Genomic DNA, 26,477 nt, shown 5'->3' with positions numbered 1-26,477 from the left:
TATTTCATTCATTTCTTTGATTTGTGTCCCGCCCGACCTGGCATTGCGTTATCGGGATGAATCTATCATCCCTCCCTCTTTCTTTCCCTTGGGAAAGGAGCCAGGTGAAAACTGGTTTAGCCACTTCATATTAAATTATTATTTTTAAAAAAAATTAAAATTAACATTCCATTTTTCTTTCTTTATATATTTTAATAATCCTTTGGAAGGCCGCCCTGAGCCTTCAGGGAAGTGCGGGGCATAAATGCAGAAATAAATAAATAAAAAGGAGCCTGACCGCTATAAAATTGCATGAGTCCCTTTCCTGGATTTCGCTCAAGAGGCGAGGCCAGAGCAGGGACTCATCCAGAGACCCAGCAGCCTGCCTCTTCAACGTACAACTTACACTCCTCCTTCTTTGCCCGGGACTGGATATTAAGTCAAAGTCAGGACATGGTAGAATTATCCAACAACAACCACCCCAGAACAAGCAAGGCAGGGAATCACAGAGACATGACAGGCAGACTCCTGGACAGGAAGAGCAAAAGAATCTCAGAATTGTTAAACAAATTTGATTGTCACAGATGCTGAGTAGCTCAGCTCCCAATTTAAGAGATGTTCCAATGGGAGAGCTGGGGTGGGTGGGGGATGAACTCCAAAAGCAAAGTCAGAAGTCAGCAAGGCTGGCTTGTCGTTTAATCACAAAGGGGTGTGGGGCAAGCATTTCGGGGCCTCCCACATCACCATACCCACAAAGACAGAAGACACGCAGGGCCCCAAAGAGCAGAGGGTTCCCGATCAAGAGAAAAGGGCCCCCTCCGTCCCCTCGACCCTGGGTCCACCAGAACACCTCATGCAAAGATGGTGGAATCTCACTTCAAACACCTCCCCCCCCCCCCCGCGCTGGTTTCCCAAACAAGAACAGGGGGCTGCTTCCCCAATTTTTGATGTGCCCACCCGGTTCTGACTAAGCCGATCTCCCCACCAAAGCCGAGGTTGGCCAGCGAGGATAGGGGGGGACGTTTCTTCTCGGGCTCGAGGACGAAAGCCCAGAGGGATCAGAAAGCACTTGGGTTACAGAGGCAACAAACAGAACACACAAAAATTCGGTGCAAAGAAGGAAAACACAGAAAACGTGGAACGGCTTCTCCAGAACACACAGGAGGGGTCCAGCCGGGGGCCCGGCCGATGCCAACCTCAGCCGATACGATCACCGTCAGCCCAATTTTCGCCCATGACTTTTGAGAGAGCCCCCTGCCCCGCCGCAGCGGCTTGGCAAGTCCCTCCAAAATTCCCAGGGGAACCAAACTTTCTAGATGTAGGATGTCCCCCCCACAAAAGGTGGACCGAGGTCAGCAGAGATCCCGGGCAGATACGGCGTCCCAGAGATGGAAGGGGCGAAGCAGTGGCCGTCAAAGCTTGAAGATCTCATCCTCTTGGTCTCGGAGGGTGTCAGCGCGGGCAATTCTGGTGAGCGGCACGGGCCCCAGGACAGCACGCTGCTGGCTGCGAGGAGAAGGCTCATTCTGGTAGGAGGTGGAGGAGGAAGAGGAGGAGGAGGAGGGCCGCACAGGGCTAGATCCCGGCTCCGTCTCAGGAACCCTAGAGGGGGGAAAGAGAAATATTCAAGATGGCTGATCTGGGGAGGGGAGGTCTATAGCCAGAGTTCAGGGGCACACAGCGTGGCATTCGTGAACAAACAGAGGTCCAGTGGGTCTAGCTTTGGCTCCCTAGACTTGTCAAATGCCTGCGGGAATCCACATGCAGGGCAAGGACAGGAAAACATTGCTGAATCAGCCCTGTGGTCCCTCCAGTCCAGCCTCCCATCTCCCCCAGGGGCCAGCCAGTTCCTCTGCAGGGCCAGCCACAGGGCAGAGAGGCCGAGGCCTTCCCCTGAGAAGACCCTCAGAAGAGCCCTGCTGGGTCAGGCCAGGGAGGGTCCCTCCAGTCCAGCCTCCCGTCTCACCCAGGGGCCAGCCAGTTCCTCTGCAGGGCCAGCCAAAGGGCAGAGAGGCCGAGGCCTTCCCCTGAGAAGACCCTCAGAAGAGCCCTGCTGGGTCAGGCCAGGGAGGGTCCCTCCAGTCCAGCCTCCCATCTCCCCCAGGGGCCAGCCAGTTCCTCTGCAGGGCCAGCCACAGGGCAGAGAGGCCGAGGCCTTCCCCTGAGAAGACCCTCAGAAGAGCCCTGCTGGGTCAGGCCAGGGAGGGTCCCTCCAGTCCAGCCTCCCGTCTCACCCAGGGGCCAGCCAGTTCCTCTGCAGGGCCAGCCACAGGGCAGAGAGGCCGAGGCCTTCCCCTGAGAAGACCCTCAGAAGAGCCCTGCTGGGTCAGGCCAGGGAGGGTCCCTCCAGTCCAGCCTCCCATCTCACCCAGGGGCCAGCCAGTTCCTCTGCAGGGCCAGCCACAGGGCAGAGAGGCCGAGGCCTTCCCCTGAGAAGACCCTCAGAAGAGCCCTGCTGGGTCAGGCCAGGGAGGGTCCCTCCAGTCCAGCCTCCCGTCTCACCCAGGGGCCAGCCAGTTCCTCTGCAGGGCCAGCCACAGGGCAGAGAGGCCGAGGCCTTCCCCTGAGAAGACCCTCAGAAGAGCCCTGCTGGGTCAGGCCAGGGAGGGTCCCTCCAGTCCAGCCTCCCGTCTCACCCAGGGGCCAGCCAGTTCCTCTGCAGGGCCAGCCAAAGGGCAGAGAGGCCGAGGCCTTCCCCTGAGAAGACCCTCAGAAGAGCCCTGCTGGGTCAGGCCAGGGAGGGTCCCTCCAGTCCAGCCTCCCATCTCACCCAGGGGCCAGCCAGTTCCTCTGCAGGGCCAGCCACAGGGCAGAGAGGCCGAGGCCTTCCCCTGAGAAGACCCTCAGAAGAGCCCTGCTGGGTCAGGCCAGGGAGGGTCCCTCCAGTCCAGCCTCCCGTCTCACCCAGGGGCCAGCCAGTTCCTCTGCAGGGCCAGCCACAGGGCAGAGAGGCCGAGGCCTTCCCCTGAGAAGACCCTCAGAAGAGCCCTGCTGGGTTGGCCCACTCCCCCGAGGAATTCCAAATCACAGCCTCGCCAGGTGATGCTGGCACCTGGAGGCAGAAATTTTGCAAACTGGAAAGAAATCTAGACTGGTTTCCCAGCAGGGCTTAAGATCACCCTCTGGAGCAACAGCGCCACCCAGTGGCCTCAACAGTCAGCACAAGCAGGTGGCTTTGGTGAGCTTTAGCCCTGAAGCCTGTTTTGCAAACAGGAAGGAACAAGGCAACCCCTGAGAACGCACAGAGTGCCTGTCACAATCTGAAATCCAACTCGGGCTCCCCCATTTAGAAATGAAACCCTGACGAAAACCTGACTCCAGAAAACCTTTGGTCTACATTCTGTCTCCTGCTACGAGCCCTTCCCAATTATAGTTTTCTCTGCTGCCCAATGAACAGGGTGGGCTATCCAGTTACCCGAAGGAATCTGAAAGCAGCTTCCACATTCCTTCCCTTACTCTCCCCACAACAGACCCCCTGTGAGGTGGGTGAGGCTGAGAGAGCTCTGAGAGAACTGGGACTGGCTCCAGGTCACCCAGCAGGCTGCATGGGGAGGAGGAGCGGGGAATCGCACCCAGCTCTCTGGCTCAGAGGCCACCATGCTTTCCTCATGACCCCGGGCTTAACCACTCCACCAAGGTGGACTTACACGGCCCCTCCTTCCCGCAGTTTCTTGGTGGCGATCTGCTTGGAGCGGCGGATCTCAGAGTCCAGCTTGAACAGGAAATCGGCGGCCGAGAGGTCGTGCTTGGGGGCAGAGGCCGCGGCCCCGTTCTTCCGCTGGGGCTTCTGCCGCTTGGGGTTCTCGGGCTGCTTGGCCCCGGCCGCCCCCTCCTCCTCCTCCTCCTCGTCTCCCTGCTCCTCTTCCTCCTCCAGGTCCAACCCATTGGCCAGCCCTCGGGGCTGCACCGGCACCGGGATGTACAGCGTCTTCTTCAGAAAGATGGAGTCGTTGGTGTACAGCCGGTTGGTCCGCTTGATCTGCTCCGTCTGCAGGGAGACCAAAACGGGGGCCAGTCAGCAGGAAACTCCTTTTTAAACTTTGCAAAAGCAGCAGTTTGGCCCTTCAGGCCACAAGGAAGCAGGACCACAAGTGCATGCCTGTGACTTCATTCAGAACAGACTATTGTGGGTTGGGAAATATCTAGAGAAGGCTTCCTCGACTTTCTAACTGTCGAGAAACGCCTTCAGGCTTGGAGAAACCCCAGAAGGAGCAACATCGTGTAAAATATGGTTAGGAAGCACACCCACCGGGGGCCCCTCGCCTCCCCACCCCCTCCAGGCCCATCCCTGGCCATTCGGGGAGGGGTGGGTGGGTCGACATGACCATAAATGGGTCGACATGACCATAAATGGGTATAAATGGTCATGTCACCTGAAAAATGTTGAACAATATGTTAAAATGTACGAAAAATTCATTAACTTCTACCCATTTGAGAAAGCCTGCCAGGGCTGGTTGAGAAAGGCTGATGTAGAGACTTTGGGGGGGTGGGGCTGGGAGTGAAATTGGGGGTCCCTGTGGGTGGGCAGGTAGTTGTGAGTTCTGGCATTGTGCAGGGGGTGGACTAGATGACCCTGGAGGTCCCCTCCAACTCTATGATTCTATGAGTGGGCGGGAATTGGGGCGGGGAGGGACGTTAGTGGAGGGTGATCATGTGCAGTCCCCCCTCCCAGCAGCCCTTTTCTCCAGGGGGGCTGACCTCTGTGGCCTGGAGAGGAGCTGGAATTCCAGGGGATCCCCAGGCCCCACCTGGAGGCTGGCATCCCTGACCCTCAGGGGGGTCCAAGGCCACAGAGCCCCCCCTCCCAAGCAGCCCTTTCCTCCAGGGGAACTGATCTCTGCAGTCTGGAGAGGAGCTGGAATTCCAGGGGATCCCCAGGCCCCACCTGGAGGCTGGCATCCCTGACCCTCAGTGGGGTCCAAGGCCACAGAGTCCCCCCTCCCAGCAGCCCTTTCCTCCAGGGAAACTGATCTCTGCAGTCTGGAGAGGAGCTGGAATTCCAGGGGATCCCCAGGCCCCACCTGGAGGCTGGCATCCCTGACCCTCAGTGGGGTCCAAGGCCACAGAGTCCCCCCTCCCAGCAGCCCTTTTCTCCAGGGGGGCTGACCTCTGTGGCCTGGAGAGGAGCTGGAATTCCAGGGGATCCCCAGGCCCCACCTGGGGGCTGGGTGTGGTCGGGGAGGGTGGGAGGGGGGTTAATGGCTATGTTGATTTTATATCGTTGTTTGTGTTGTACGCCGCTGCAGCCCACCTGGTTCTGGGAGCAGCGGCATATAAATAAAATAGATAAATATAAATAAATACCGCCCTTAACTCAATCCATTGTGGCACGCTCCCATTCCTGTGGGCAGGACTCTGGGATTCCCAGGTTTAGTGTCCCTGAATGTGGAGGTTCCTCTCAGCCGCCGTGGCCAGGAGCCACCGAGAGCCCTTATGCTCCGTGAGTCTATCTGAACCCCTTTCAAAGCTGTCTGTCACTCTCTGCATAAAGCGGTACTTCGGTCTGTCCGTTTTGAACCTACTGCCCATCAGCTTCATGGGACGCCCTTGCATTGTAGTATTTTGGGAGAAGGAGAGAAAGTTTTGTCCACTCTCTACGCATCATGTCATAAACCTGCATCATGTCCCCCCCTTAGCCTTCTCTTTTCTCAACGGAAAGTTCCCCAACTCTTCAGCCTGTTCCGTCTCGGGAAGGGGCTTCAGCCCCCTCATTCTCTCGCTTGCATGACCTCTGTACTTTCCCCATCTCGGACTCCTCCCGTGAGAGAGCCCTGCGATTACTGAAGAGGAAGAAGAAGAGTTGGTTCTTAGATGCCGCCTTTCTCTACCCGAAGGAGTCTCAAAGGGGCTTACAGTCGCCTTCCCTTTCCTCTCCCCACAACAGACACCCTGTGAGGGAGGGGAGGCTGAGAGAGCCCTGAGATTACTGAAGAAGAAGAAGAAGAGTTGGTTCTTATATGCTGCATTTCTCTACCCGAAGGAGTCTCAAAGCGGCTTACAGTCGCCTTCCCTTTCCTCTCCCCACAACAGACACCCTGTGAGGGAGGGGAGGCTGAGAGAGCCCTGATATTACTGAAGAAGAAGAAGAAGAGTTGGTTCTTATATGCCGCTTTTCTCTACCCGAAGGAGTCTCAAAGCAGCTTCCAATCGCCTTCCCTTTCCTCTCCCCACAACAGACACCCTGTGAGGGAGGGGAGGCCGAGAGAGCCCTGAGATTACTGAAGAAGAAGAAGAGTTGGTTCTTATATGCTGCATTTCTCTACCCGAAGGAGTCTCAAAGCGGCTTACAGTCGCCTTCCCTTTCCTCTCCCCACAACAGACACCCTGTGGGGTGGGTGAGGCTGAGAGAGCCCTGAAATTCCTGCTCAGTCAGAACAGCTTTATCGGGACTGTGGTAAGCCCAAGGTCACCCAGCTGGCTGCAGGTGAAGAAGGAGCAGGGAATTGGTTTAGAGACCTATTAGACTGGGGGGGGGGGACACAGTTTGAGAGGCAGATCTCCCTTTGTCAGGTATGAGCAGTGTTTACCCTTGAAAACATTCCCTTGGGGAAGCTTGGGGGCCTCTAAGGTGTTCCTGAATTCGAATCCAGCTGCCCCTTCTCTTTGCTGCTTCACCTCCAGGCTGGCGGTACAGCCTCTTGCTTGCGAATTCGGCATGTTAAATATGCCCAGCCAGAAGAAACACTCCCCCCTCCCCCCCCCGTCCTGAATCCACCACAAAATTGCAACTTCAAACACTGCCGAGTCATCGTTCCTAAAAAGAAAGCAGCCACAAAATCATTGTCAGTACAATGGCAGCAGGGAGGATCAGAGAGGGCATCAGAGGTCTCTGCCCGGAGAGAAAAGACCCAAGCGAGCCAAGGCTGCTGGCGTCCAGGCCCGACTGGTTCCGAAAGGGAAGGAGAAACAGGCACTGGGAGAAATCACCGACAACTCCAAAGTTGCTGCTGACTTCAGTATCAGGTGCTTTTGTGAGATGCCTCCTTTTGACCACCTGCTCAGACTGGTTTCCTCGGCCGATGGTCAGAGAGCCCAAGCGGTGCGCAGAGCCGGTTAACGTCCGCAGAAGGTCAAAAAGCCTTTCTCTAGAAAGTGTCAAATCTTCACCCTCCCAGGAGGTTACAGCAAATTCAAGGTGCTCTGCGGGAGCCCAAGAGGCATGTTGACAACTAGGCATTTCATCTACGCTGGGACCCCACTCCGGCACTGAAGAGGTGCTTGGGCATGAAATTGGGGCCAGGGGGGTGGGCAGGTAGTTGTGAGTGTCCTGCATGGTGCAGGGGGTTGGACTAGATGACCCAGGAGGTCCTTTACAACTCTAGGATTCTATGGATGGAGGCGCAGGGATGCCAGAAGTAAATCTGCCCCTGGATGTCACATACAGACATCATTCTCCCCTAGTCATTTTGCAGAGTCATAGACATATCGAATCCTATAGTGGGAAGGGGCCATGCAGGCCATCTAGTCCACCCCCTGCTCAGTGCAGGATCAGCCTCAAGCATCCAGGAGAAGGATCTGTCCAGCCGCTGCTTGGAGACGGCCAGTGAGGGGGAGCTCCCCACCCCCCCAGACAGCCAATTCCACCGCTGAACTAGACTCCTAGAATCCTAGAGTGGGAAGGGGCCATCTAGTCCCCCCCCCCTCCTTAGGCTGCCCCTTCCACTGCTGAACTACTCAACTGGGAACAATTTTCTGCCTTCCCAAATTCCAGAGTTGCATGCCTCCGCCTGTAAGACACATAATGCTACGTTTTTAGGACAACATTGCTCCGTCAGCAACACCCCCTATTAAGGGACCCGGCTCCCCTGAGAGACTCACCGTGACCCCGTACTTCACCGCCAGGCCCGGCAAGGTGTCTCCAGGCTCCAGGCAATGCTCGATCCTCCTCTCTCGCGCCGGGGAGCTCAAGGACTTCACCAGGCTGCCGTAGGATCGGGTCCTGCTCCCTTGCAGAAGCCCTGCCCCACCAGGGGAGCCTTGCTTGGAGGGGGAGGACATCCCTCACCCCCTTGGATAGCACCTGGGCCACCCCCCCCACCCTTTCCTTGGACAGCCGGAGGGTGACCTCTATGGGGTGATCCCACTCCTGACACCACTGCAGGTCCCCATCTCCAGGGCTGCTGGCTTCCCGCCCTTCCCTCTTGGCAAGCCCCCTACCCAAGTCCTCTCCACCCCGCACCCCCCAAACTCCCTGCTCTGCCCTTTTCCAAAAACACCAGCCCAGCAGGGGGGCTTCCCCCGTCTTTCTGACGTCAGGGCGGACCCCAAAGGATCCCCTCCCCTATCCCCTGCCAGAGCAGTGAATCCTCCCCTCTCGCAAGGCAGAAGTCCGGCTGTTCAGAACCCAACTGCTGCGATTCTCGGCTAGACAGTTGAACAGCAGCCAGCCGGCCCCGCCCCTCCCGCCCTCCCGCAAAGGCTCCTGGGAGCTGTAGTCCGGGCTAGGGAAGCATCCCTTTCCCCCCCGCCCATCCGTGGGCTCGCCGCAGCCCTTCCAGCGAGAGGAGTTGGCGCTCTCCAGCCCCCATTAGAGGAAAAGGCAGTTTGCAAACGGAGACCCTCCCCCGCCCAGCCCCTCGAATCCAGGCTAGAAAGAGCGTGAACTACAGTTCCCATCGTGCGCCGCGCAGGAGAGACCTGCTCTTCCGCAAAGGACGGCGGGAGTCGTAGTCCTGACCCTCGTAAGAAAACAAACAGCAGGGTTTTAAAGGGGAAAGCGAGCCGTCAAATATCTTTTTTGGAGGGGGGGTCCTCCTTGCGGCCCGGGTTCTGGGATTTTTGCTTTGGAAGTCACTCAGGGCTGCCTCCAACTTCTGCTCAGGGTAGAGGGAGGAAGAGTTTTGGGATACTGGAAGTTGGGTGGGAATATCCCCCCAAAGCATCCTGGGAATTGTAGTTCAAGGTGCAGTGGGCGTGGCCTAAATTGGCCCAATGCCAAAGGGGCTTCTTGGGCCAGGTAAAAAGTTTCCCTGCTGGATTCCAGGGGCACCTTGAAGGACCACCAAGTTTAATTCTGCATATAAGCTTTCGGGTGCCGCTGGAATCCAGCATACATACGGAAGCTGATGTGCAAATTAAATTTGGTCTTCAAGGTACCGCTGGACTGAGACTTTGTGCACGCAAACGCTTATACTCAATATTAATAACAACCAAAAAAACAATAATAAAAATTTTGTTGGCCTGAAACGTGGCCCTGGAGTCAAACTGTGTTTTGCCGCTTCGGACCAATGTGGCCACTCACCTGGATGTAACCTCTATGCTGGTCTGCTTTGCAATATTTACTCAAAGGCAAGACTAGCTTCTTTTTTTCCCCCAGTTATGCTAGGGGGAAAGGTGAGGGCATTTTATATTCCCAGAAGACAAGTTCAGTGCAAAACAGAATGTCTCAAGAGGGAATTTCTTCCCTGGCACGAATATACTTCTTTATCTGGTTTACTGTAAATTGGATTCTATCCTGTCATTCTGCATCACTGAATGTGTCGTTAAATGTGTCACTTAAGACTTTGCTCCAGGCTCCGTTTGGCATAATTCTGGTTGGTTCTACAACCACCCTACTGCACTGTTCATAGACTCACTCTGGGGAAGGCACTTTGAGTTCCAGTGAGAAGGGCCTACTAAAAATCACATAGATATATAAAAGTTCAATTTTTTAAAAAAGTCTTGGCGTGTAAAATATTTTAAGGAGCTCATTTTCAACTCTAAATTCCTTTTATCTCATGCAAATACAATAAACAGAAACGCCCTGCTGGATCTGGTCCCGCCTCCTGTCTCACACAGGGACCAACCGGTTCTGCTGGAAAGCCAACAACAGGGCAGAGAGGGAAGCAAATTCCACATTTTACTCCCTCTGTGTAAAGTAGTCCTTCCTTTTGGGCATCCTGAACCTACTGCCCATCAGATGCCTTGCATCCGGAACTGCTCCTTATCCCAACATAGACAATATGAGCCCAAAGAGCAGGGGTAGTCAAACTGCAGCCCTCCAGATGTCCATGGACTACAATTCCCAGAAGCCCCTGCCAGCATTCGCTGGCAGGGGCTTCTGGGAATTGTAGTCCATGGACATCTGGAGGGCTGCAGTTTGACTACCCCTGCCAAAGAGTTGATTAGGGTTGCACGTTGACCCTGGGGATGGGGGGAATGGCCCCCACTCCATTTGTTAGCTCTGAAAATAAAAATTAATTGCCAAATTGTGGAAACTCTCCCCCCCCCCTCAAAAAAAAAAACTGGGGGATTCCAAATGCACGCTGGGAAAAATCCCCGCCCCAAAGCAAACACGACCCTACATCTTGCAGTCCAACCTGGGCAAAATGCGGCTGCGTTCGAGCCGGAAACCAATAGCATGCTGGGAAATGTAGTTTCACCGTTCAGGTTCCGGGACGTCAGCGCCCGCTCCTGGTCGCGAAGCACGCTGGGAAATAGAGTCCTGGCTTTGGGCCGCTTCGCCCGGCGCATTCTGGGAAACCCCGCCCCGTTTCTAGGACCTTCCGCCCCCGAGTAGAGCGCGCATCCTGATTGGTGGAGGGAAGGGGCGCTGCTCCAGGGGCATGCTGGGAGTCGTAGTCCCGGCGGGCGAGAGGCGGCAGGATGTCGTTCAAGCGGGAGGGCGACGACGGCAGCCAGCTCCACGTGCTCCAGGTGCGGGGCTCGCAGGAGGAACGTCTCCCCCCAGGCTGCCAACCTCAAGGTGGGCCCTGGAGATCTCCGGGGGAGGGAGGGTTGGGGGGCGCCCGCCCTCCGGTTGAGGCCCCTCCCCATTTGACCCGCACAACAGCCCTGTGAGGTAGGCAAGGCGGAGAGGGTGCGGCCGGCCCGAGGACACCCAGAGCGCCCTCTTGGAATTTGAACCCAGATCCTGGTCTGCCGTGCTCGACCGCTGCACCCTATTAGCGGTCCTTTTGGGGTGGCCACCTACCGTTGCCAACCTCCGGGTGAGGCCTGGAGATCTCCTGGGATGATCTAAGTTCGTGATTTTAGGCAGAGAAGTGCTGATTTTGTGAACTTAGGCAGCTTGTGAGTGGGAGGGCAGGAAGGGTCCTTGCAGGCCACCCTGGGATGGGAAGTGAATTCCCTCCAAGCCACGCTGGAGTCTGCAGATTGTTTTGGTGGGGGGATCACTTGGGCATGAAATTGGGGTCACTGTTCATGGCCAGGTAGTTGTGAGTGTCCTGCATGGTGCAGGGGGCTGGACTAGATGACCCTGGAGGTCCCTTCCCACTCTGTGATTCTGTGGTCTCCTGGAGCAAGTGCCTGCTTTGAAAGGCAGACTCCTGGGCAGGAATTTACACAATCGAACTTGGTGACCCAACTTGCCCAAGTGGAAAAATTGGATCTAAATTGCCCAATGAAATATGTGGCTTCTTACAGGGTTTTAAGCCCCCGGGCACCCTCTCTGTCTCAGGGCTTCCCTCGGCCATAGGAGAATGATCAAGCTGCCCCCCTGAGGAGCCACTACTGCTCTGAGTAGTCCAATTCCGTATCAAGCATCTTATTACATGTCATGCAGAGGCTGTCCCGGAGAGCAGAGAGACATACTCTTGCCCACCGCAGTCAAAGATCCACTTTCCCCTTGGGAACTACGTTTACTTTCAAGACCATCCGAGTTTCATTCTGGGTGGAAGCTTTTGTGAGCACGCAGACTTCTTCAGGTGGCACAGAGGCCTACTGGGCGCACGCCCACTGCACCCCATGCCTTGAATAAGACTCCAGTCGGTCTGAAAGGGGCCCCCAGACTGTTCTGCTGCTTCAGGCCGCCCACCTGAATTTACTTTTCTTTTTCCAGAAAAGGAGAGTTGCTGATCTTCTGGCTCATTACATTCCGGAGGACGAGGCCTTGCTCCTGAGAGATGGCAGGTCAGAGCCAGGGACGGCAGGAGACGGGTTGCTTGTCGGTTCAGCAGAGGGGGACGCAGGCAGGGGGTTTCAGGGGGTTGCCGAGGCTGCTCTAGTGGTCAGCAAACCTGGAGGCCCTGAGCCATTTAAGCTGGCTCCCCTCCTCCGTCCATCATGGGTGGTTTCTTCTTCAGTGGCCATCCGTGCAACTATTGTGACAATTGAAGAAGAGGAATTGGTTTTTATACCTTGCTCTTTTCTACCTGAAGGAGTCTCAAAGCGGCTTACATTCGCTTTTCCTTTCCTCTCCCCACAACAGACACCCTGTGAGGGAGGGGAGGCTGAGAGAGCCCTGAGATTGCTGAAGAAGAAGAAGAGTTGGTTCTTATATGCCGCTTTTCTCTACCCGAAGGAGTCTCAAAGCGGCTTCCATTCGCCTTCCCTTCCTCTCCCCACAACAGACACCCTGTGAGGGAGGGGAGGCTGAGAAAGCCCTGAGATTACTGAAGAAGAAGAAGAGTTGGTTCTTAGATGCCGCTTTTCTCTACTCAAAGGAGGCTCAAAGCGGCTTACAATCACCTTCCCTTTCCTCTCCCCACAACAGACCCCCTGTGAGGGAGGGGAGGCTGAGAAAGCCCTGAGATTACTGAAGAAGAAGAAGAGTTGGTTCTTAGATGCCGCTTTTCTCTCAAAGTGGCTTCCAGTCGCCTTCCCTTTCCTCTCCCCACAACAGACCCCCTGTGAGGGAGGGGAGGCTGAGAAAGCCCTGAGATTACTGAAGAAGAAGAAGAGTTGGTTCTTAGATGCCGCTTTTCTCTCAAAGTGGCTTCCAGTCGCCTTCCCTTTCCTCTCCCCACAACAGACACCCTGTGAGGGAGGGGAGGCTGAGAGAGCCCTGAGATTACTGAAGAAGAAGAAGAGTTGGTTCTTATATGCCGCTTTTCTCTACCCAAAGGAGTCTCAAAGCAGCTTCCATTCGCTTTTCCTTTCCTCTCCCCACAACAGACGCCCTGTGAGGTAGATGAGGCTGAGAGAGCTCTATCAGGACTATGACTAGCCCAGGGTCACCCCGCTGGTTTAAAATGTTCTTTCCAGTAACCTTCACTCATTCAGATTAAGGCTTTTCTTTTGCTCCCCCCCCCAAATTCCATCTTTACTTTTGTCCAGTTGGGAGTTGTTTTCGGAGTCATGGTATCTTTTCTCAATGCCCTCTTCAAACCATTGTGGTTACCCCTCCTTTCCCCCCCAGAGTTCCCCTTGAAAGTATCTAAATTATCCAAATTAGCAGACTCCTAATAGACAGGAAGCAGGACTCCAAAGCAATGATCGATTGACCTGAACAGGAGGCCAGGATGGTGAAGACATGAGACACAGAAGGTGAAGGAGGATCGAAATTGTCCTCCAGCATTTTAAATTTCTTTAATTTATTTATGATATATACCACCCCTCCCTGCAAGAGGGCTCAGGGTGGTGATAGCCGTGAATTAAGACAATTCATAAAACGAGAACAGCAGCATAAAAAGCTAAAACTAACAAAGCCCTCACCCCCCACCAGCCCACTCTATCTGTCCTGCAGAACTGGCTTTAAGCAAAGTAATTTACACCAAGCAAGAATAAAAGATGAGGGGGGGGGACAAACCTGAAGGGTTTGGCACTTGGGGGGGGGCAGAATTATCTGGAGACCTTCCACCATCAACCGACTCCTCCGCCATAACTTTAAGGCAGTTCATTGCATTGTTTCCCATCCGTATCATGAGCAACAAAGGGAATCGCTACATCAGTTCACAGCTAAATAACTGGTTCTCGCACTCCAAAAATGCACGTTTGAACCGAAATCTCCCGGTCTGTACAGATCTGCCATTCTAGCTGTTGGTGGTCTCCTCGCTCCTTCCCGCCAGCTGGTGGGACCATAACAGACCAGCCGAGGCCCTGCAGGGTGTGCTGAGGAGCCTGGGTCCACTCCACGGCATTTGCAGATGCAGGATCTCAGACAGGGGCCTTTGGGGGAGTCTGCTTTTGGCCTGAGACTCTGGAGAGCGGCTGCCAGTTGAGCAAGCAACACTTGGCAGCTGTCGGTTGAGCAGACGCTACTCACCCGGGTGGACCCGTGAGACAGCTCCATTGTTTCTTCTTAACTTTTGAAGGAGGTGTTTGAAAAGGAGGGGGAATCTTACGCGTTATCGTGGCTGCGCGCTTCACCAGCATCCCAGGAAAGTTGCTTCCTGTCCGTTGGGAGCTTCTAAGTCACGTTCCCTTCGCTCTCCCCTCTTGCAGATACGCCTGCACGGTGTGCGGTCACAGGCCTGTGTTTGACACTCTTGACATGCTCACAGTCCATCGGTCAGGCAAGAAACACCTTGCAGGTAAGTCTCCCACACCGTCTTGACTTTCTGAGGGTAACCGCAAAGTGCTTGGCTGAGCAGAGATCTGTAGCCGGAGCCGCGTGTGAGCCAGCGTCCGGCTCCAGCATCCGGCTCCAGCAACTCTCCCATCTCCTTTCTGTGTCCCGCTAGGCTTGCAGAAGTTCTATGGAAAGAAACGTTCCCTTGAGGATGAAGTACAGAAACGCCAGCACCGGGCCTATCTCCGGGTCGAAGAGACAGGCGGCCAGGTGGGTCTTCGGCACTTCCTGATGCTCCCCTCTATTTTCGGCCTGTGTAATGGTCAGAAAGGTCAGCGGCTCAGTGGTGAGAGCCTCTGCTTGGCAGGCGGAAGGTCCCCGGTTCAATCCCCAACATCTCCAGTTAAAAAGGTCCAGGCAGGAGGAGACGGGGAAGATTTCTCTCTGCCTGGATTCTGGAGAACAGCTGCCAGTCTGAGTAGACGATGCCAGCCTTGATGGATCAGTCTTCTGATTCAGCACCAGGCAGCTTCTGGGCCTCTCACCCAAGGTTACTTGACATCCCTAAATCCCCAAGCGAAGCTTCTCCAGTGATGGAGATGGAATGGCAGGGAAAAGCTTCCCTCGGTGATTTCTGACTCGAGTGGAACAAGGGGAGCTTGCCAGGAGGACAGAGGGACCCACCTCCTCTTTTTCCTTTTCTGTTTGGTGTTGACTAGTGGGAGCCAGGCCTTCGGAATTCACTTGCTGCATAGCTTCCCTCTGGTCCAGCCCACCCTGTGTCTTGGGCAGGGATGCTCTGCCTTCGTGGTGGTGTGGGGGGCAAGAGGGTTCTGGCCCCACTGAAGAACCTCCTGATGGCCCCTGATGGCTCTGGCCACTCTATGACACAGAGTGTTGGCCTAGAGGGGCCAGTGTCCTCTTCCAGGAGGGCTTCTCTTCTGTTACTGTGTCTGAGGCAGTGATGCTCTGTCACCTTGGTTGTTGGAGGACGTCTGGGGTTCTGTTCCTTCTGGGGGGCCTCCTGAGGGCAGCTGGGTTCACAGGCCTGATCCAGGATGGCTTCTCTCTCTCTGCTGTCCTTTGCTGTATTCCTTCTACGTTTCCTGCTAGTGGGCCAGATCGTAGAGCAGCTGATCAGCACTCTGCGCTTCCCATTCTGGATAGCCTATTCCTGTGTCAGGCAAAGGAAGTCTTCCCAACGGGAGCAGGACGCGTGTGTCACTCATGTGTCTAGGACTTCCGTTTGGGCTCTAGAAGGGCTGCGTTTGTAGAATCTGTCCCACCATCCGTTAGAGAGCTGAGGCATTCCACTGGGGTTGCTTCTCATGCCGGATTGGGGCTTCTGTTTTTCCTTCCTCTAGGCCGCCCCGGGTCCCGCTCCTTTGCTCCTGCAGACCAAGAGAATTGCCCAGAATGCTTTGCTGAAAACCGCGCCCTATAACAGCTGCTGTCGACGGAACAGGTGACTTTCTCGGACGTATCCACAGTGGGCGAGCTTAGCAAGACCTCTGATTACGGGAGCTGTACTCCGCTTCATTCCCGCTGTTTGCCATAATGGAGTAATAATACTGGCCTACTTTACAGGGCTGCTGGAAAGATTGCAGATGGCCATGTAAAGGCTAAGGATTCTTGGCAGCTGGTCTGTTTCCAGGTTCAGGTCAAGGGGTGGGTTATGATCCTTAAAGCCCTTCATGACCTGGGACACATATGGTGGAAGATCTGTCTCCTAAGTACCTAAGTGCCAACCGTGGTCACCAGGAAGCCAACCATGGGCTGTCTCATACCGTCAAATGGCTCTCCAGCCTCCGTTTATAAATATCCCAAGATGGAGAGCCCACCACCTCCTGAGGAAGCCTGTTCCACTGAGGAACCTCTCTGACTGTCAGGAACTTCTTCCGGAGGTTTAGCTGAAAATTCTTTTGAATTTATTTCATCCCGTTGCTTTTGGTCCGACGCTCTTTAAATTTAAATTGCCTCTGTTGGCCCTTGTGAGATACAGGGATGCTGCTGCTGTTTCCACGGCGATGCAGCCTGAATTCCCCTCTAATCCGACGTGTGTGTGATTTGGGGCAGGCCCACAGGAAATGACCCTGGCCAGGGCTGTTCGAGGACCGGTCCTGACCTCAGAGCCACCGAGGGAGCGGAGCCGTGCAAGCCCAGCCCTACGACCCAGATGGACCGAGCCGGACCCACCGGGGTGGACGCCACTCCCAGCATGCATCTGCCTGGATCGGCTCACTCAGCCACAGGTGAAAGGGGTGTTGGGACAGGCCGGGGTGGAGGGTTGGTCACCTGCCTGAGAGAGGCCGCACCTCAGTGCCGAATAAGATCCGAGCATTTTCTAGGTCTATTAGAGAGCCAGTGTGTTGGTGTGGCTGAGAGGGCCGGGCTAGGATCTGAGAGACCCAGATTCGAATCCCTGTTTGTGCCGTCGAAGCTCACAGGTTGACCTTAGGCTACTCCCACTCACTCAGCCTACCCCGCAAGGTTGTTGTGAGGATGAAGCGGAAGAGAGGAGAATGGCCTGAGACACTCGGGGTCCCCCACTGTGGAGAAAGGCAAGGGCGGAAATGAAATAAAGAGATTCCTCCACGTAAGAACCTAAGAGGAGCTCTGTTGGATCAGGCCAGTGTCTCGGTGTCCCACTGTGGCCAAAGCCCAGGGGCCCTCCAGAGGTCCACCAGCAGAAGCCCTCCCCCCCTTGCCCCCCCAACCACCAAGAAGACAGAGTGTCACTGCCCCAGACAGGAGAACATAATGGAAGCTATGTTAGATCAGACTAGATCAGCAGGAGGGCTCTGCTGTTTCAGGGGAAGGATGGACCCTTTAACCGGTGCTCCCTCCGATCCAGGTCTGCGGAAAGAGGCTCCTCCGAGGGGCAAGAAGACGCTCAAAGGGAAGGCCTCTCCCGCCCCAGACTCCCAGCCCGAAGACCTAACCCCGGAGAAGCGGCAGGCCCTCGAACACTATCTGCGGCTGAAAAGGTAAGCGGGCATCACTGTTGGCTTTGAAGAGCAGACAGTGAGAAGGGAGGGTGGATTAGAACGAAGGAGTTTCTGTTGGCCAATTGTGGCTCAGGGGCAGAGCCTCTGCTGGGCAGGCAGGAGGTCCCCGGTTCAATCCCAGGCAGCATCTCCAGCTGAAAGGACCAGGCAGGAGGCGATGGGGAAGACCTTTCTCTGCCTGAGACCCTGGAGAGCCCTGGGGAGGGGCCAGAGCTCAGGGGCAGAGCCTCTGCTGGGCAGGGAGGAGGTCCCCGGTTCAATCCCAGGCAGCATCTCCAGCTGAAAGGACCAGGCAGGAGGCGATGGGGAAGACCTTTCTCTGCCTGAGACCCTGGAGAGCCCTGGGGAGGGGCCAGAGCTCAGGGGCAGAGCCTCTGCTGGGCAGGCAGGAGGTCCCCGGTTCAATCCCAGGCAGCATCTCCAGCTGAAAGGACCAGGCAGGAGGCGATGGGGAAGACCTTTCTCTGCCTGAGACCCTGGAGAGCCCTGGGGAGGGGCCAGAGCTCAGGGGCAGAGCCTCTGCTGGGCAGGCAGGAGGTCCCCGGTTCAATCCCAGGCAGCATCTCCAGCTGAAAGGACCAGGCAGGAGGGGATGGGGAAGACCTTTCTCTGCCTGAGACCCTGGAGAGCCCTGGGGAGGGGCCAGAGCTCAGGGGCAGAGCCTCTGCTGGGCAGGCAGGAGGTCCCCGGTTCAATCCCAGGCAGCATCTCCAGCTGAAAGGACCAGGCAGGAGGCGATGGGGAAGACCTTTCTCTGCCTGAGACCCTGGAGAGCCCTGGGGAGGGGCCAGAGCTCAGGGGCAGAGCCTCTGCTGGGCAGGCAGGAGGTCCACGGTTCAATCCCAGGCAGCATCTCCAGCTGAAAGGACCAGGCAGGAGGGGATGGGGAAGACCTTTCTCTGCCTGAGACCCTGGAGAGCCCTGGGGAGGGGCCAGAGCTCAGGGGCAGAGCCTCTGCTGGGCAGGCAGGAGGTCCCCGGTTCAATCCCAGGCAGCATCTCCAGCTGAAAGGACCAGGCAGGAGGCGATGGGGAAGACCTTTCTCTGCCTGAGACCCTGGAGAGCCCTGGGGAGGGGCCAGAGCTCAGGGGCAGAGCCTCTGCTGGGCAGGCAGGAGGTCCCCGGTTCAATCCCAGGCAGCACCTCCAGCTGAAAGGACCAGGCAGGGGGGGGATGTGGAAGACATTTCTCTGCCTGAGACCCTGGAGAGCCCTGGGGAGGGGCCAGAGCTCAGGGGCACAGCCTCTGCTGGGCAGGCAGGAGGTCCCCGGTTCAATCCCAGGCAGCACCTCCAGCTGAAAGGACCAGCCAGGAGGGGATGGGGAAGACCTTTCTCTGCCTGAGACCCTGGAGAGCCCTGGGGAGGGGCCAGAGCTCAGGGGCAGAGCCTCTGCTGGGCAGGCAGGAGGTCCCCGGTTCAATCCCAGGCAGCACCTCCAGCTGAAAGGACCAGGCAGGGGGGGGATGTGGAAGACATTTCTCTGCCTGAGACCCTGGAGAGCCCTGGGGAGGGGCCAGAGCTCAGGGGCAGAGCCTCTGCTGGGCGGGCAGGAGGGCCCCGGTTCAATCCCAGGCAGCATCTCCAGCTGAAAGGACCAGGCAGGAGGGGATGGGGAAGACCTTTCTCTGCCTGAGACCCTGGAGAGCCCTAGGGAGGGGCCAGAGCTCAGGGGCAGAGCCTCTGCTGGGCAGGCAGGAGGTCCCCGGTTCAATCCCAGGCAGCATCTCCACTTAAAAAGGACCAGGCAGGAGGGGATGGGGAAGACCTTTCTCTGCCTGAGACCCTGGAGAGCCCTGGGGAGGGGCCAGAGCTCAGGGGCAGAGCCTCTGCTGGGCAGGCAGGAGGTCCCCGGTTCAATCCCAGGCAACATCTCCACTTAAAAAGGACCAGGCAGGAGGGGATGGGGAAGACCTTTCTCTGCCTGAGACCCTGGAGAGCCCTGGGGAGGGGCCAGAGCTCAGGGGCAGAGCCTCTGCTGGGCGGGCAGGAGGTCCCCGGTTCAATCCCTGGCAGCATCTCCAGCTGAAAGGACCAGGCAGGAGGGGATGGGGAAGACCTTTCTCTGCCTGAGACCCTGGAGAGCCCTGGGGAGGGGCTAGAGCTCAGGGGCAGAGCCTCTGCTGGGCAGGCAGGAGGTCCCCGGTTCAATCCCAGGCAGCACCTCCAGCTGAAAGGACCAGGCAGGGGGGGGATGTGGAAGACATTTCTCTGCCTGAGACCCTGGAGAGCCCTGGGGAGGGGCCAGAGCTCAGGGGCAGAGCCTCTGCTGGGCGGGCAGGAGGGCCCCGGTTCAATCCCAGGCAGCATCTCCAGCTGAAAGGACCAGGCAGGAGGGGATGGGGAAGACCTTTCTCTGCCTGAGACCCTGGAGAGCCCTGGGGAGGGGCCAGAGCTCAGGGGCAGAGCCTCTGCTGGGCGGGCAGGAGGGCCCCGGTTCAATCCCAGGCAGCATCTCCAGCTGAAAGGACCAGGCAGGAGGGGATGGGGAAGACCTTTCTCTGCCTGAGACCCTGGAGAGCCCTGGGGAGGGGCCAGAGCTCAGGGGCAGAGCCTCTGCTGGGCAGGCAGGAGGTCCCCGGTTCAATCCCAGGCAGCATCTCCACTTAAAAAGGACCAGGCAGGAGGGGATGGGGAAGACCTTTCTCTGCCTGAGACCCTGGAGAGCCCTGGGGAGGGGCCAGAGCTCAGGGGCAGAGCCTCTGCTGGGCAGGCAGGAGGTCCCCGGTTCAATCCCAGGCAACATCTCCACTTAAAAAGGACCAGGCAGGAGGGGATGGGGAAGACCTTTCTCTGCCTGAGACCCTGGAGAGCCCTGGGGAGGGGCCAGAGCTCAGGGGCAGAGCCTCTGCTGGGCGGGCAGGAGGGCCCCGGTTCAATCCCAGGCAGCATCTCCAGCTGAAAGGACCAGGCAGGAGGGGATGGGGAAGACCTTTCTCTGCCTGAGACCCTGGAGAGCCCTGGGGAGGGGCCAGAGCTCAGGGGCAGAGCCTCTGCTGGGCAGGCAGGAGGTCCCCGGTTCAATCCCAGGCAGCACCTCCAGCTGAAAGGACCAGGCAGGGGGGGGATGTGGAAGACATTTCTCTGCCTGAGACCCTGGAGAGCCCTGGGGAGGGGCCAGAGCTCAGGGGCAGAGCCTCTGCTGGGCGGGCAGGAGGGCCCCGGTTCAATCCCAGGCAGCATCTCCAGCTGAAAGGACCAGGCAGGAGGGGATGGGGAAGACCTTTCTCTGCCTGAGACCCTGGAGAGCCCTGGGGAGGGGCCAGAGCTCAGGGGCAGAGCCTCTGCTGGGCAGGCAGGAGGTCCCCGGTTCAATCCCAGGCAGCATCTCCAGATGAAAGGACCAGGCAGGAGGGGATGGGGAAGACCTTTCTCTGCCTGAGACCCTGGAGAGCCCTGGGGAGGGGCCAGAGCTCAGGGGCAGAGCCTCTGCTGGGCAGGCAGGAGGTCCCCGGTCCAATCCCAGGCAGCATCTCCAGCTGAAAGGACCAGGCAGGAGGGGATGGGGAAGACCTTTCTCTGCCTGAGACCCTGGAGAGCCCTGGGGAGGGGCCAGAGCTCAGGGGCAGAGCCTCTGCTGGGCAGGCAGGAGGTCCCCGGTCCAATCCCAGGCAGCATCTCCAGCTGAAAGGACCAGGCAGGAAGGGATGGGGAAGACCTTTCTCTGCCTGAGACCCTGGAGAGCCCTGGGGACGGGCCAGAGCTCAGGGGCAGAGCCTCTGCTTGGCAGGCAGGAGGTCCCCGGTTCAATCCCAGGCAGCATCTCCAGCTGAAAGGACCAGGCAGGAGGGGATGGGGAAGACCTTTCTCTGCCTGAGACCCTGGAGAGCCCTGGGGAGGGGCCAGAGCTCAGGGGCAGAGCCTCTGCTGGGCAGGCAGGAGGGCCCCGGTTCAATCCCAGGCAGCACCTCCAGCTGAAAGGACCAGGCAGGGGGGGGATGTGGAAGACATTTCTCTGCCTGAGACCCTGGAGAGCCCTGGGGAGGGGCCAGAGCTCAGGGGCAGAGCCTCTGCTGGGCGGGCAGGAGGGCCCCGGTTCAATCCCAGGCAGCATCTCCAGCTGAAAGGACCAGGCAGGAGGGGATGGGGAAGACCTTTCTCTGCCTGAGACCCTGGAGAGCCCTGGGGAGGGGCCAGAGCTCAGGGGCAGAGCCTCTGCTGGGCAGGCAGGAGGTCCCCGGTTCAATCCCAGGCAGCATCTCCACTTAAAAAGGACCAGGCAGGAGGGGATGGGGAAGACCTTTCTCTGCCTGAGACCCTGGAGAGCCCTGGGGAGGGGCCAGAGCTCAGGGGCAGAGCCTCTGCTGGGCAGGCAGGAGGTCCCCGGTTCAATCCCAGGCAACATCTCCACTTAAAAAGGACCAGGCAGGAGGGGATGGGGAAGACCTTTCTCTGCCTGAGACCCTGGAGAGCCCTGGGGAGGGGCCAGAGCTCAGGGGCAGAGCCTCTGCTGGGCGGGCAGGAGGGCCCCGGTTCAATCCCAGGCAGCATCTCCAGCTGAAAGGACCAGGCAGGAGGGGATGGGGAAGACCTTTCTCTGCCTGAGACCCTGGAGAGCCCTGGGGAGGGGCCAGAGCTCAGGGGCAGAGCCTCTGCTGGGCAGGCAGGAGGTCCCCGGTCCAATCCCAGGCAGCATCTCCAGCTGAAAGGACCAGGCAGGAGGGGATGGGGAAGACATTTCTCTGCCTGAGACCCTGGAGAGCCCTGGGGAGGGGCCAGAGCTCAGGGGCGGAGCCTCTGCTTGGCAGGCAGGAGGTCCCCGGTTCAATCCCAGGCAGCATCTCCAGCTGAAAGGACCAGGCAGGAGAGGGTGGGGAAGACCTTTCTCTGCCTGAGACCCTGGAGAGCCCTGGGGAGGGGCCAGAGCTCAGGGGCAGAGCCTCTGCTGGGCAGGCAGGAGGTCCCCGGTTCAATCCCAGGCAGCATCTCCAGCTGAAAGGACCAGGCAGGAGGGGATGGGGAAGACCTTTCTCTGCCTGAGACCCTGGGGAGCCCTGGGGAGGGGCCAGAGCTCAGGGGCAGAACCTCTGCTGGGCAGGCAGGAGGTCCCCGGTTCAATCCCAGGCAGCATCTCCAGCTGAAAGGACCAGGCAGGAGGGGATGGGTAAGACCTTTCTCTGCCTGAGACCCTGGAGAGCCCTGGGGAGGGGCCAGAGCTCAGGGGCAGAGCCTCTGCTGGGCAGGCAGGAGGTCCCCGGTTCAATCCCAGGCAGCATCTCCAGCTGAAAGGACCAGGCAGGAGGAGATGGGGAAGACCTTTCTCTGCCTGAGACCCTGGGGAGCCCTGGGGAGGGGCCAGAGCTCAGGGGCAGAGCCTCTGCTGGGCAGGCAGGAGGTCCCCGGTTCAATCCCAGGCAGCATCTCCAGCTGAAAGGACCAGGCAGGAGGAGATGGGGAAGACCTTTCTCTGCCTGAGACCCTGGGGAGCCCTGGGGAGGGGCCAGAGCTCAGGGGCAGAGCCTCTGCTGGGCAGGCAGGAGGTCCCCGGTTCAATCCCAGGCAGCATCTCCAGCTGAAAGGACCAGGCAGGAGGGGATGGGGAAGACCTTTCTCTGCCTGAGACCCTGGAGAGCCCTGGGGAGGGGCCAGAGCTCAGGGGCAGAGCCTCTGCTGGGCAGGCAGGAGGTCCCCGGTTCAATCCCAGGCAGCATCTCCAGCTGAAAGGACCAGGCAGGAGGGGATGGGGAAGACCTTTCTCTGCCTGAGACCCTGGAGAGCCCTGGGGAGGGGCCAGAGCTCAGGGGCAGAGCCTCTGCTGGGCAGGCAGGAGGGCCCCGGTTCAATCCCAGGCAGCATCTCCAGCTGAAAGGACCAGGCAGGAGGGGATGGGGAAGACCTTTCTCTGCCTGAGACCCTGGAGAGCCCTGGGGAGGGGCCAGAGCTCAGGGGCAGAGCCTCTGCTGGGCAGGCAGGAGGTCCCCGGTTCAATCCCCGGCAGCATCTCCAGCTGAAAGGACCAGGCAGGAGGGGATGGGGAAGACCTTTCTCTGCCTGAGACCCTGGAGAGCCCTGGGGAGGGGCCAGAGCTCAGGGGCAGAGCCTCTGCTGGGCGGGCAGGAGGGCCCCGGTTCAATCCCAGGCAGCATCTCCAGCTGAAAGGACCAGGCAGGAGGGGATGGGGAAGACCTTTCTCTGCCTGAGACCCTGGAGAGCCCTGGGGAGGGGCCAGAGCTCAGGGGCAGAGCCTCTGCTGGGCAGGCAGGAGGTCCCCGGTTCAATCCCAGGCAGCATCTCCACTTAAAAAGGACCAGGCAGGAGGGGATGGGGAAGACCTTTCTCTGCCTGAGACCCTGGAGAGCCCTGGGGAGGGGCCAGAGCTCAGGGGCAGAGCCTCTGCTGGGCAGGCAGGAGGTCCCCGGTTCAATCCCAGGCAACATCTCCACTTAAAAAGGACCAGGCAGGAGGGGATGGGGAAGACCTTTCTCTGCCTGAGGCCCTGGAGAGCCCTGGGGAGGGGCCAGAGCTCAGGGACAGAGCCTCTGCTTGGCAGGCAGGAGGTCCCCGGTTCAATCCCAGGCAGCATCTCCAGCTGAAAGGACCAGGCAGGAGAGGGTGGGGAAGACCTTTCTCTGCCTGAGACCCTGGAGAGCCCTGGGGAGGGGCCAGAGCTCAGGGGCAGAGCCTCTGCTGGGCAGGCAGGAGGTCCCCGGTTCAATCCCAGGCAGCATCTCCACTTAAAAAGGACCAGGCAGGAGGGGATGGGGAAGACCTTTCTCTGCCTGAGACCCTGGAGAGCCCTGGGGAGGGGCCAGAGCTCAGGGGCAGAGCCTCTGCTGGGCGGGCAGGAGGTCCCCGGTTCAATCCCCGGCAGCATCTCCAGCTGAAAGTACCAGGCAGGAGAGGATGGGGAAGACCTTTCTCTGCTGAGACCCTGGAGAGCCCTGGGGAGGGGCCAGAGCTCAGGGGCAGAGCCTCTGCTGGGCGGGCAGGAGGTCCCCGGTTCAATCCCAGGCAGCATCTCCAGCTGACAGGACCAGGCAGGAGGGGATGGGGAAGACCTTTCTCTGCCTGAGACCCTGGAGAGCCCTGGGGAGGGGCCAGAGCTCAGGGGCAGAGCCTCTGCTGGGCAGGCAGGAGGTCCCCGGTTCAATCCCAGGCAGCATCTCCAGCTGACAGGACCAGGCAGGAGGGGATGGGGAAGACCTTTCTCTGCCTGAGACCCTGGAGAGCCCTGGGGAGGGGCCAGAGCTCAGGGGCAGAGCCTCTGCTGGGCAGGCAGGAGGTCCCCGGTTCAATCCCAGGCAGCATCTCCACTTAAAAAGGACCAGGCAGGAGGGGATGGGGAAGACCTTTCTCTGCCTGAGGCCCTGGAGAGCCCTGGGGAGGGGCCAGAGCTCAGGGACAGAGCCTCTGCTTGGCAGGCAGGAGGTCCCCGGTTCAATCCCAGGCAGCATCTCCAGCTGAAAGGACCAGGCAGGAGAGGGTGGGGAAGACCTTTCTCTGCCTGAGACCCTGGAGAGCCCTGGGGAGGGGCCAGAGCTCAGGGGCAGAGCCTCTGCTGGGCAGGCAGGAGGTCCCCGGTTCAATCCCAGGCAGCATCTCCACTTAAAAAGGACCAGGCAGGAGGGGATGGGGAAGACCTTTCTCTGCCTGAGACCCTGGAGAGCCCTGGGGAGGGGCCAGAGCTCAGGGGCAGAGCCTCTGCTGGGCGGGCAGGAGGTCCCCGGTTCAATCCCCGGCAGCATCTCCAGCTGAAAGTACCAGGCAGGAGAGGATGGGGAAGACCTTTCTCTGCTGAGACCCTGGAGAGCCCTGGGGAGGGGCCAGAGCTCAGGGGCAGAGCCTCTGCTGGGCGGGCAGGAGGTCCCCGGTTCAATCCCAGGCAGCATCTCCAGCTGACAGGACCAGGCAGGAGGGGATGGGGAAGACCTTTCTCTGCCTGAGACCCTGGAGAGCCCTGGGGAGGGGCCAGAGCTCAGGGGCAGAGCCTCTGCTGGGCAGGCAGGAGGTCCCCGGTTCAATCCCAGGCAGCATCTCCAGCTGACAGGACCAGGCAGGAGGGGATGGGGAAGACCTTTCTCTGCCTGAGACCCTGGAGAGCCCTGGGGAGGGGCCAGAGCTCAGGGGCAGAGCCTCTGCTGGGCAGGCAGGAGGTCCCCGGTTCAATCCCAGGCAGCATCTCCAGCTGAAAGGACCAGGCAGGAGGGGATGGGGAATCCCCTCCTGCCTGGTCCTTTCAGATGGCGATGCTGCCTGGGATTGAACCGGGGACCTTCTGCCTGCCGGGCAAGAGAGAGTAGACAAGACTGACCTTGATAGTCTGAGTGCCCAATTTGGTAGAAGGCAGCTTCTTGTGCCTCTGTGGACTCTTCTGCATTTTGGGGCAGTCACAAACTCTCTCTCTCTCTCTCTCTCTGGCCTACCCCACAGAGTTGTTGTTAAAATAAAACGAGGGCTGGCATCTCTGTAAGCACTTCACTGTGGAAGGGCGAGAGGCCAATCTGCTGGACAGATAGATCAATAAAGTTAGGCCTGTGATCAGTTAGGCCGGAATCAAGCAGGTGCCTCTCCCATCTTTCCTTCCTTCCCCCCTAGCTCCGGATGGATCCAGGACGGCTCTGGGAAATGGGTGAAAGATGAGAATGTGGAGTTTGACTCTGATGAAGAAGAGCCCCCGGCACCGGCTCCCTCGTGACGCCTCCCTCCCCTCCTCTCCCTTTTTATGCCTTCCTGCCCGGAAGACGTTTGTGTGCGTTTCTCCGTAGCCACGTTCTTAAAAGAGGGTCAGCGGCAAGGCGGGAAATGGGAATTAAAGAGCAAATGTTTTTATAACCGTCAGGGAGACTTGAGCTGTCTGAATGAGTTCGGCAAAGAACTAGGAGGTGAGATATGCTGTCTTGAACAGACAACAGAATACCTACCTGGAATGAGCTGGGACCTGTAAGCCTGGAGATCTGGGCCATTTAGACCAGGGGTAGTCAACCCGTGGTCTTCCAGATGTCCATGGACTACAATTCCCATGAGCCCCTGCCAGCAAATGCTGGCAGGGGCTCATGGGAATTGTAGTCCATGGACATCTGGAGGACCACGGGTTGACTACCCCTGATTTAGACCACAGGTGACAAAAATATGTGAACATTTATTGTGTGCAGCTTAAAAAAAATTCTTTAAGGTTAAAAACACACACACACAAAGCCCATAGGCCATTATTGGAAAATTGTCGTATACACTGTACAATCTTAGGGTCCCGATGCGTTTTGACCTTCGCTGGGTCTTCCACGGAGGTCTAATTTTGACACACAAAAACTGATACAATATTAAATCCACCATCAGAGGATCCCCCGGAGACGTTAGATCTGGTTCCCCACTCCCACCGGAAGAG

General features: G+C 58.2%; 2 protein-coding genes across 2 annotated transcripts; one reads left to right on the top strand and one right to left on the bottom strand.

Annotated features, from left to right (window-relative positions):
• Positions 1-171: 171 nt before the first annotated feature.
• LYSMD1 (LysM domain containing 1) lies at positions 172-8,361 on the bottom strand. Its single transcript, XM_077319765.1, has 3 exons — positions 7,798-8,361; positions 3,627-3,967; positions 172-1,581 (listed from the first exon to the last, which is right to left on the bottom strand). The coding sequence occupies exons 1-3, from the start codon at positions 7,975-7,977 to the stop codon at positions 1,392-1,394; spliced, it is 711 nt and encodes a 236-aa protein (XP_077175880.1). The 5' UTR covers positions 7,978-8,361; the 3' UTR covers positions 172-1,391.
• A 2,166-nt stretch (positions 8,362-10,527) lies between these two features.
• On the top strand, positions 10,528-25,933 carry SCNM1 (sodium channel modifier 1). The gene is made up of 8 exons (XM_077319751.1): positions 10,528-10,614; positions 11,759-11,829; positions 14,083-14,171; positions 14,322-14,419; positions 15,514-15,614; positions 16,226-16,401; positions 17,004-17,136; positions 25,691-25,933. The coding sequence occupies exons 1-8, from the start codon at positions 10,564-10,566 to the stop codon at positions 25,788-25,790; spliced, it is 819 nt and encodes a 272-aa protein (XP_077175866.1). The 5' UTR covers positions 10,528-10,563; the 3' UTR covers positions 25,791-25,933.
• The last annotated feature ends 544 nt before the right edge of the window (positions 25,934-26,477 follow it).

The sequence above is a fragment of the Paroedura picta genome, chromosome 1 (assembly GCF_049243985.1).
Source record: "Paroedura picta isolate Pp20150507F chromosome 1, Ppicta_v3.0, whole genome shotgun sequence".
Taxonomy (NCBI): Eukaryota; Metazoa; Chordata; class Lepidosauria; order Squamata; family Gekkonidae; genus Paroedura; species Paroedura picta.
Note: the sequence above shows the minus strand (reverse complement) of the source record. Positions and strands in the feature narration are given on the sequence as shown.

Bases quoted from the DNA above. Each gene is read 5' to 3' on its own strand.
- LYSMD1 (XM_077319765.1), bottom strand. From the start codon at position 7,977: ATGTCCTCCCCCTCCAAGCAAGGCTCCCCTGGTGGGGCAGGGCTTCTG. The intron at 3,968-7,797 runs GTGAGTCTCTCA...GTCTCCCTGCAG, and splicing joins CGGTGAAGTACGGGGTCACG to ACGGAGCAGATCAAGCGGAC. The intron at 1,582-3,626 runs GTAAGTCCACCT...TCCCCCCTCTAG, and splicing joins CTGCGGGAAGGAGGGGCCGT to GGTTCCTGAGACGGAGCCGG.
- SCNM1 (XM_077319751.1), top strand. From the start codon at position 10,564: ATGTCGTTCAAGCGGGAGGGCGACGACGGCAGCCAGCTCCACGTGCTC. The intron at 14,172-14,321 runs GTAAGTCTCCCA...GTGTCCCGCTAG, and splicing joins AGGCAAGAAACACCTTGCAG to GCTTGCAGAAGTTCTATGGA. The intron at 16,402-17,003 runs GTGAAAGGGGTG...CCTCCGATCCAG, and splicing joins ATCGGCTCACTCAGCCACAG to GTCTGCGGAAAGAGGCTCCT.